At 41.6% G+C, this 10927-nt stretch overlaps 1 protein-coding gene across 1 annotated transcript; it reads left to right on the top strand.

The window, feature by feature from the left end:
• Positions 1–3401: 3401 nt before the first annotated feature.
• LOC121439422 (rhox homeobox family member 1-like) lies at positions 3402–10716 on the top strand. Its single transcript, XM_041639929.1, has 3 exons — positions 3402–3781; positions 9305–9350; positions 10492–10716. The coding sequence occupies exons 1-3, from the start codon at positions 3402–3404 to the stop codon at positions 10714–10716; spliced, it is 651 nt and encodes a 216-aa protein (XP_041495863.1).
• Positions 10717–10927: the final 211 nt, after the last annotated feature.

The raw sequence follows: 10927 nt of genomic DNA, 5'->3' as shown, positions 1-10927 counted from the left end.
CCATATCAAGGGGTAATTCTCTATAGAAAACCCTCACAGCCTCCCAGGGGTGTGATTCCTAGGTAATTCTCAATCCAGTCAGGTTAACATCTATCGCAGGGGTCCCAGAGAATGGAAATGCCTCTGAAGACTTCAGAAAAGCTATCTAGCCAAGGAGTCAGGAGTAAATCCTCCTTCCCTGAAATTACATTTCAAAGTAAGCCCATGGCTATTATCCAACACTCTGGGTGGACTGAAGAAAAGCACAGAAAAGGCACAAGGCAAAAAGACACAAAAATGGTGAGAGTAAGGTTTGTAATGCTAGAACCCAGATTATGAGTTTGGTAACCAACTCTACAGACTGCCTTGTCATTGCAGGCCAAGTTAGGCACTTCTCTCAGATAGGGACACAAGAAAGAATGCTAGTGAAGAGTCACCAGTGGACACTGTCCAGATCATAGATAGTGAGGTAGTATCATCCAGGTTGCTTTAGCAAGATTTGACTGAAGTCACCCTGCAGCCAGGAGTAAGAGTGGTAGGCAGTGATGAGCCCTCATAATCCTTGTGTATCTATCGACTGTGGGGCTCTTTACACAGATGCAGACAACTCTAGATACCCAGCCCCTGCTGAAGGTGATAAGTCTGATCCATAAAAGAGTCCTAGAACTTTCACTTCTGAAAGGCTGCATAGAACACTAAACATTTTAAACTGTGACCCATTTTGGACCTAAAATTTTATGTCATCAAAGGTAGACAGGCATGAAACACTTGTATACAAATCGAATACTTACTAATAATAAATCATGAAATTTTTTATTTTGAAATGATTGTATATAAAACTATAAGGGGGCCCAAGACCTTAGTAGGACCTGAGACTCCATGATGACTCTCATTCAGGTTGCAAAACTCAGCATGCAGATGGCAACACCTGACACTATGAAAACAAAGACTTAAACCGTCAAAGTCCACAGTTTTGGCAAAGTCTCTAAATGTACTAACCTTGCCTTTTGACTCCTGTAGTTCTGCTTCTGGCTAACTCCTCTTATTAACTGAAATGTGTCAACCCAAGACATGGATTTTGTGTTTAAAATGTCACCCTGATGAAGGTTTGGGGTTTGGGGTTTGGGGTAGCAAACACTTAAACTCCTGTCCAAGCAATTGTCTCTGGTGGCTACCCTGCAACATGTACATACATACATATGTATGATCATACTATTTGTTAAAATTAAAAATAAATCTTCAGAGTTACACATATGTGTTTTTTTGTTCTTTTTACAGATAATTAAATCATAGCCTAATTTGATTTTCCAGGATGTAATAAATCAGCCAATATTTTTCAGAGTTGATCATTATTTTGATTTCATAATTTCCAAAAATGAAAACGATGCTTCAAATAACAGGTAGCACAAAAAGATTAAGGTTTATTTAGGGCCATATCAAAATGTGAAAATTATGTCCTAATATGATAGTTTATTTAATTATCTTATTTTTATTCATATCCTTCCTCCACCTCTAAATCACCTTAAAATGCATTCTCAAGCATCGTCAAGATTTGCTCGTAGATCTAAAAGAATCTCCTCAGCTCAGGACCAACTGCTGGTCTGTTTCTCCAGCAAGTCAGAAAACTAGCGTTCTCCTTCAAGCAGTCTTTTATATTTATTTCTACTTTTTAATTTTTTCCCCAACACTACTTATTGCAACTGTCATTATTCCATGCACAAGTTCGTGCCCACACTCCACCCCTTGTTTGCCTAAACTAGAGCCTCGCACAGGGTTGTGAGTTGAAAGCCAATAGCAGCGATAGTAGTCTGGAGTAACAATTTTAGCCTGGAAATCCCAGACAGTTCCTCAGGGGGCTTCAAGGCGCACAGCCATTTCTTTTTCTTTTTTTTTTTTTAAATTTATTTATTTATTAAGGATTTCTGCCTCGTCCCCACAACCGCTTCCCATTTCCCTCCCCCTCCCCCCGATCAAGTCCCCCTCCCTCATCTGCTCGAAGAGCAATCAGGGTTCCCTGACCTGTGGGAAGCCCAAGGACTGCCCACCTCTATCCAGGTCTCGTACGGTGAGCATTCAAACTGGCTAGGCTCCCACAAAGCCAGTACGTGCAGTAGGATCAAAAACCCACTGCAATTGTTCTTGAATTCTCAGTATTCCTCATTGTCCGCTATGTTCAGCTAGTCCGGATTTATCCCATGCTTTTTCAGACCTAGGCCAGCTGGCCTTGGTGAGATCCCAATAGAACATCCCCATTGTCTTAGTGTGTGGGTGCACCCCTCGTGGTCCTGAGTTCCTTGCTCGTGCTCCGTCTCCTTCTGCTCCTGATTTGGACCTTGAGATTTCTGTCCGGTGCTCCCGTGTGGGTATCTGTCTCTGTCTCCTTTCATCACCTGATGAAGGGTAATATTCCTGAGGATACCTATGTGTTTGTCTTTGGATTCGCCTTATTTAGCTTCTCTAGGAACATGAATTATAAGGTCAATGTCCTTTATTTATGGCTAGAAACCAAATGCACAAAACTCAAATCCAAATGGATTAAAGACCTCAATATCAGTCCGAACACACTGAACCTGATAGAAGAGAAAGTGGGAAGTACTCTACAGCAAATGGGCACAGGAGACCACTTTCTATGTATAACCCCAGCAGCACAGACACTAAGGGCATCATTGAATAAATGGGACTTCCTGAGGCTGAGAAGCTTCTGTAAAGCAAAGGACACTGTCACTAAGACAAAAAGACAACCCACTGACTGGGAGAAGATCTTCACCAACCCTGCAACTGACAAAGGTTTGATCTCCAAAATATATAAAGAACTCAAGAAACTAGACCGTAAAAGGCTAATCAACCCAATTATAAAATGGGGCACTGAGCTGAACAGAGAATTCTCAACAGAAGAAGTTCAGATGGCCAAAAGATACTTAAGGTCATGCTCAACTTCCTTAGCGATCAGGGAAATGCAAATCAAGACAACTTTAAGATACCACCTTACACCTGTCAGAATGGCTAAAATAAAAAACACCAATGATAGCCTTTGTTGGAGAGGTTGTGGAGAAAGGGGTACAATCACCCATTGCTGGTGGGAATGCAAACTTGTGCAACCACTCTGGAAAGCAGTGTTTCGGTTTCTCAGGAAATTCGGGATCAACCTACCCCTGGATCCAGCAATACCACTCTTGGGAATATACCCAAGAGAGGCCCTATCATACAACAAAAGTATATGCTCAACTATGTTCATGGCAGCATTGTTTGTAATAGCCAGAACCTGGAAACAACCTAGATGCCCTTCAACGGAAGAATGGATGAAGAAAGTATGGAATATATACATATTAGAGTATTACTCAGCAGTAAAAAACAAGGACTTCTTGAATTTTGCACAGTCATTTCATAACCCACAAGGGGGCGCTTTCTGATGCGCTCAGATCATGGCCCGCAAGTACTTCTACTTCGACTATGACTTTTACCGGGTGAACTTCTACGAGGAAGAAATAATGACTGAACCTGAGAAAACAGTGGCCTACACGATAAACAGTGGCAGCTTTGACCAGGGAGTCATAGAGGCCCTGAATAATCTGTTCTGTGAGGGCCAGAAGAGCTCTGTAGACGACCACAGCTACCAGGACTGGGATATAAGTAACAGCCAAGACATTGAGCAAGAAGAGCTGGAGATGGCCATGAACATGGTCGAAGCCAGTGAACAGCCATTAGTCAAGATTCGCCAGAAACCATACATATTCACGCCTGGACAGCTGTGGGAACTGCGAGCAGTCTTTGAAGAAACTCAGTACCCAGACGCCATCAGACGGTATGTATCGGGTCTGTCCTTTAGGACTTTGGGCTCCTTCTCCTCTCCCCTGGCCTCTCCTTACTCTTGTTAAAAGTTTTTAATATTTTTGAGGTTCAGAATACGGACTCATACTAAGCATAGCTTTTTGCCACTGAGGTACAAGCTCCTCAGCAAACCTCAGCGCACGGGAGCCTAGGTGGAAGCCACAGGAGTGCGCCCTCTGGCGAGCTAAGGGCATTGGCCTCACTCTGAGGAAGAAAGCCGCGAAACTTGAGGGTGACCCATGCAGCAGACAGATGTGGCTTTTTTGTAAAGGAGTCTCAGGCTCCCTGCATGAGCTGTGTTGCCTGTAGGGGACCACAGCCTCTTTTTAGTTTTGTTGAATCGGAGTTTGAGTTGTACAGGCTGGACTTGAACCGGCTTGGTAGCCCAATCAGTCCTTGACGTTGTGATTGATTACTGGTTTGTGTCATCAGGCTTGACTTCCTATCCATTCTTGGCTCTGAATCCACAATCTTCACCTGACTCTTTGATGATGTTTAGGGGGAGTTGTTGTCTAGAAGTCCTAAGTAAAGTCTGTTTTCTTCATCCATTAAAGAATTCAAAGGCAGAAAGATCCCAGGCACAGCAGGCGGCAATGGTACTTACGAAAAGTACTAAAAGTGAAGTAGGAAACACACACACTGAGGCATGAGAGAGAGAGAGAGAGAGAGAGAGAGAGAGAGAGAGAGAGAGAGAGAGAGAGAAGAAGAAGAAGAAGAAGAAGGAGGAGGAGGAGGAGGAGGAGGAGGAGGAGGAGGAGGAAGAGGAGGAGAGGAGAGGGAGAGGGAGAGAGAGGGAGAGGGAGAGGGAGAGGGAGAGGGAGAGGGAGAGGGAGAGGGAGAGGGAGAGGGAGAGGGAGAGGGAGAGAGGGAGAGGGAGAGAGAGAGAGAGAGAGAGAGAGACTCCCCAAAAAGTAGAAAGGGGAATCTGAAAACGAAATGGTTTTCATTTGGAGACCTGGAAGTTTTCAGCTGACTAGTCCTCTCATAAACTGAACCATGTTTAGGACAGACCTTGAACATAGGGTAGCAGGTTGGAAAATTAGCCAACGGCAGGAGAAAACGCCTACTAGGCCTTTGGCTCAGGTAAAGAGGGTGAGAGAGAAGCAGAAAGTTTGCCCTCTTATTAGTTTGAGGCCTCTTTCCCTGTATGTCTGCAGGTCAGGTCTAGCTCTTGGTCCCTCAAGAGCATGCCTCTTGGGTGACCAAGGTTGAACTTTCCATGCATCCTGGTGCAAACCAGGTCTCCAAAATGCTCACTGACCACTCCTTTGGTTCCTTTCTGTTTAAAAAGTGTCCAAAAGTAAACATAGAAACATAAAGGGCATTGCTTAAATCAAATCTGAAGGTCAGAACTCAGCAGACTGAAGTCTTCTCAAGTGATTTGGGGATAGGTCCCTGGGAGTCTGTCTATGACGCCACAGCAAAACCTGAACCCATTAAATAAGTGCCCTTTCCATGTCCCTAGTCCCCACCTACCACTCTCCTGTTTATTTGTCCTCTCTATATGATTCCTCTAAGGACCTCATATAAGGAAAATCAGGCAGAATTTGTCCTTCCTGAACTAACCTGCCTCAATTAGTATGTCTTTGAGCCTTGTTAGTGTGTTAGCATCAGACAAAATTTCTGCTTTCTCGGGGGTCAGTCATACCCAAACTCCCCTATGCACAGCCATGTGAAAAGCTATCTGGGCAGATTTTCCCTGTGGCCCATGTGGCTTGTGCTGCACTGGTGTGATCTAGTGGAGCAGACAAATACTTTTAAAACTCCATTTCAGTCACTCAGGGTGCACACCCAGAAGCAGGCTTGTGTCATGTGATCATCCCTGCTCACTATTTGAGGAACCACCTCACCCTTCCTTTGTGCTGTACTGTTTGACATTTCCCCAGAGGGAGCATCATGTTTCCAATGTCTTCAGGGACTCACCACGCTTTATTCTGTGGGTGTTGTTAGTAGCCACCTTCTGAGTGTGGGGACCTTCTGGGTGTGGTTTGAACTGCTTTTCACTACTGCTGCCTGAATTTCCCTGTGTTTATGGATACCGTGACCTATGCTCGTGGTCAAATACGTCTTTAGCAAGGTCTTTTTCTCCTATCTAAGTCAGGGTGTGTTTTGTGGTGAGTTATTGGTGTTCAAATTTGCTGTCTGATTGCATGTAATGTTTTCTTCCCAGAATTATCTCTTTCAATACACAGACATACTAAAATCTGCTAAACATCCACATTTATCATTTCATTTGTATTGGCTGTGTGGGGCCTGCTTTTTGTGTGCAAAATTTTTCAGAGATCAAATATCCAGAAGAATGAAGACTTGTGTGCCCTCACAAACATACCATTAGGCAGTCACTTTGCATAGTTATCTGTACCTAGTGGCACAGATCTATAACCTCAGCCACACGGGAGGGAGATCCAGAAAGAGGGATACTTCCAGGTTTAGCAGGGCTCAGGAGGATGCTCAAGGTCAGCAGACGCAGCTTAGTGAAACTCTGTTTCTAAATAAGACTGAAAAACACATAAATACAAATATAAATATAAAACCATACAGCTCAGTGGTAGACCCCTTGCCTAGCATATCTGGGATTGTAGGTTCAATTCCTGACATCACAAAATATGTATAATTTGTATGTGGCAGATATAGACACATACAAATTTTCTTTTTTCTTTTGTTTATATATATTTTCGAGTCAGGGTTTCTCTGTGTAATAGCCCCGTCTGTCCTGGAACTCTATCTGTAGACTAGGCTGGTCTCAACCTCACAGAGATCCACCTGCCTCTGCCTCCCGAGTGCTGGGATTAAAGGTGTACACCACCACCACTCTCTCTCTCTCATACATTACATCCCTACTACAGTTTCCCTTCCCTCCACTATTCTCAGCCTCCCCAGACTACCCCTCTCCCCTAGATCCACTGCTCCCACACTTCCCTTCAAACCACTTCTACATAAATCTCCTTCTAAAGGTTGCTGAAAAGTCTGCTTATAGAGGTATGAGGGGAGATAGCAATTATTTACATTTTTATTAAAATATTTTTCATGCAATATATTTTAATCATATTCTTTCTCTCCCCCAACTCCTCCCATATCCTCCTTACTCATTCAACTTCATGAACTTTCTCTTTCTCAAAAACAAAGGAAAAAAACAGAAAAAACAACAAAACCAAAACCCAAATCAAAGAAGACAAACTTAAAAAAGAAAACAAGACAAGAAGTAACAGAAGAAAACAAAAGGTTCACACACACACACACACAAAAAAAAAACCAAACAAACAAAAAAAACATAAAGTATCTTTTGTGTTGGCCAACTACTCTGGACATGGGCCTACCCTGGAGTGTTGTGCTGATGATGGTGTCTTTTGCTGTCCAGAAGCATACAGAAGCTTTTCAGTTTCATGAAGTCCCATTTAGTAACTTTTAGTCTTAGTGCCTGTGCTACTGGTGATCTGTTCAGAAGGTCTTTTCCTGTGTCAATGAGTTCAAGGTTATTTATTACTTTCTTTAAGACAGGGTTTCTTACAGGCCTGCTGTATTTCCTTCTCAGCTTGCTATGTGATTTTGGAAACATAACTTGACCTCTCTGTTTTATTCTATTAGGTTCAGTGTATCTGGGTGTATGTCTATAATAGTAATTTTTTTTCTCTTGGTGGATTTTTTCTTTAATGGATATATAGTGTTCTTTCTTATCTTGTCTGATTAGTTTTGTTTTGAAGTCTCTCAGATATTAAAATAGCTACACCTGTTGCATCTTGGTTCTGTTTGCTTGGAATGCCATTTCCCATCCTGTTACTCTAAGGTAATATCTGTCCTTGCTGTCCTTGGTGGTGAGCCGTTTCTTGAATGCAGCACAAAGATGGATCCCATTTTCTTACCAAATCTGTTATTCTGTGTTTTCTGGTGTGTGTGGGGAAGAGTATAGACCATTAAATTAGATAGTTTTTAATGATCGGTGTTTACTGATTTCTGTTATTTTGTTGTGGTGTAGCATTTTTCCATCATTTGATTAACTATTGTGAGATTATTTATTCCTTGTGTCCTCTTGGATTCAGTTAACTTTCTCTCTTCAGTTTGAAATTTCCTTCTAGTGCCTTCTGCAGAGCTGTATGTGTGGACAGAAATTGCTCAAATTTGTTTTTCTCTTGAAATATTTTTCTTTCTCTGTTAATTGTGGTTAGTAGTTTTGCTGGATCTAGTAGTCTGATCTGACATCTGTGGTCTCTTAGGGCTTCTACAACATCTAACCAATCCCTTCCAGCATTCAGACTCTCCAATGGGCCCATCTTTACATGTGACTTGGTCCTTTTCCCTTGAAGCTTTTAATATTCTTTCTTTGTTCTATATCTTTAGTATTTTAATTATGTGGCAAAGGTATTTTCTTTTCTGCTCCAGTCTATTTGGTGTTCTGTATGCTTCTTGTACCTTAATAAGCATCTCTTTCTTTAGAGTGGGTGAGTTTTCCTTCATGATTTTATTGAAAAGACTTTTTGTGCTTTTGGCATGTGTTTTTCTCCTTCTCTATACCGATTATTCATAGGTATGGTATTTAAATATTGTCCCAGATTTCCTGGGTTAATTATGTCTGGATATTTATTTTTAATATTTAACACTTTCTTTGACCAAGATATTCATTTTTCTACCCTGTCTTCAAGATGTGAAACTCTATCTTCCATGTCTTTTAATCTGTTGTTGAGACTTTCATATAAAGTTTTTGTTCGACATCCTGAGTTTTTCACTTCTCTTTTTATTTCATCTTGGGTTTTCTTTGGTGATTCTATTCCTTTGTTAAATTCAACTTTCATGTCCGGAATTGTTTTTACTTGCGTTTTTTTGGCAAGTTTTTGTGGTCTTTCAGACATTTATTTGGATCTTCTTTAAGGTAATTGAACATATTAATAATTGGTGTCTTGGAGTCCTTGTCTTATGCTTCAGCTAAATCGCTTTTCTTATAGCCTATCACAATAGAGTTGCTGACATCTTGAGGAAGCATGTTGTATTGATTCATGTTTGTGTTTGGCGCTGGGATCTAGGCATCTAAAGCTATGATGTTTGAGGTGTTTCTTAGTGTAGACATCTGGTGTCGTATTTGTTGGGTGGGTCCTTTGGTCCTAGTCAAGTGTAGCTGCTGTGGGTAGCTGTGTCCCAGCAAGTATGGTGGCTGAGGGTCCTTGGCAGAATTGTTTTGCACTTCAATGGGGAGTCACAAAGGGATGGAGCTGAGCTGAGAGGGGCAGTGGGGGAAGAACTAGAGTTATTCTGCATCTGCACCAGGAGGGCGAGTCCCTAAGGGATTGGGTTGGGCTAGGCAGAGGGCCTCCTGAAGGCAGGCTGCAACAGAACTAAGCCAGAACTGGGATTTGTATATAAAATGATATTGTTTTAAAAATAAAATAAAAAGAATAAGTATGGAGAGCAAGTTCTTAAATTTTAAAATATACATGGAATGTACTAATTATAGTTAATTCCATGTCTAGGATGGAATATTAAATATTTTTCTTTTTTCTCTTCACAGAAGAGAACTGGCAGAGCTCATGAATGTGGATGAACAGAAGGTGAAGGTCAGTCAGTCTGCGTATTGAGTTTACCAGTGTGCTGATCTCAGAGTTGCCACCGGACATGGATGACTTTGCCCTAGGCACATGAAACTACTTTATTTTTTCCTTGTGTCTTATGCTGGGGAAAAAGATCTGGAATATGAGACCTTGGCAATGAAAAATGGAAAAGGAAAACTTTAGCTAATGTTTACTCCGTGAGGGGCAGTCACTTGTGATCCTAAAATAAAAGCAAAACCAAACATATAGCATCTACACCTCTGTCTGTCTGTCTCTCTCATGTATGTATAAATGTGTATATATACGTGTGTGTATATAGTATCTATGTTGCATAAATATTTTGCATGTGTGTGTGTGTGTGTGGCATAATTAACATTTGATTCCGTGTAACACACAAGAGTGCTTCACAGGGGTCTTCTGTTGAGTATCATTTTGAAACTCAGGGTGACTTGGAAATGATCATGTGGCTGCCGGGAATATCTTGGTTGTAAAACATAACATGTGCACTTGGTAAAAGTAGGAATGAATGACAAACTGAAGGGGAAATGGGATAATTGAGCCATGAAATATATTTTCATAAACTAAAGAATTTTCCTATCATGTGAGACAAATGTGGAAAGAGAACTTAAAGTCCAAGAGGGTAAATTTCTTTGTTTCCTTTAGAAGGTTTTGAAAAGGTGATTCAGACAGTGGTGGTTCTAAATTTAGTTTCTGGTATTATTATATCGCATATCCAGGAAAAATATTTCCCCAAGTTCCCACTAGGGCAGAGGAGTCAGTTCTTGAATACAAAGGGAGTTCATGACCACCCGGAATACAGGAGACTGTTTCTAAGGACAATTTTGAAAGAATAACTGGAAGCCTATGCACATAGAGCTTGGTACATGACTCTAATTGGGTGTGCAGAATAAAGGGTTTGGTATTGTGCATAATGAATTTTTCTTTGCTTTTCTGGTAGTGATATACAAACCAGGAACTATGAAACTGTAGGCAGGTCATTGGCCATGAAATGGCTAGTAGCTTGAGCCATACAAAGCATGTGAGCACTTAAAACCTGCATTGTGGGTTCAAAAGAGATTCATAGGGTCAAATGAGAGCAGCAGCTGCTAAATATGTTAATCGAACCCTTCTCTCCCTCGGATTTCAGGACTGGTTTAACAACAAGAGAGCTAAACTTAGGAAGAACCAAAGGGCAATACTGAGAAAAAAGCATTCCCCTGCTATCAAGGACAACCTTGACATGAAGACTCTGGTGGAGACCAAGAACATCTTCATTCTCCAGGAGCAAGTGGGAGATGGGCTCTTCTGGTGTCTCAGGAAGTTTGTCGCCCATACTGGCCAGGACATTCCTCTCTTTCTCTCCTTATATTAGCAATAAAGCACAGTTTATCCATTTACAACTTGTGTGTCCCCTCCACAGAAAAGGATGTGTTTTATTACAATTTGTATAGAAGTCAGCTCAGAGCAGGTGAGGGGCACAAACACATACCGGTCATTGGAATGCATAGCAGCCACTGGAACACATAACGTTCACTGGAATACACATGGTGCATGAGTCTGTACATGTATGCATGCAGGGGCCT

Source organism: Microtus oregoni, unplaced genomic scaffold, assembly GCF_018167655.1.
Source record: "Microtus oregoni isolate MIOR12 unplaced genomic scaffold, Mior012 000061F_ref0000440, whole genome shotgun sequence".
NCBI lineage: Eukaryota > Metazoa > Chordata > Mammalia > Rodentia > Cricetidae > Microtus > Microtus oregoni.
The sequence above is the reverse complement of the archived record's forward strand: the minus strand, read 5'-3'. Positions and strand labels throughout refer to the sequence as shown.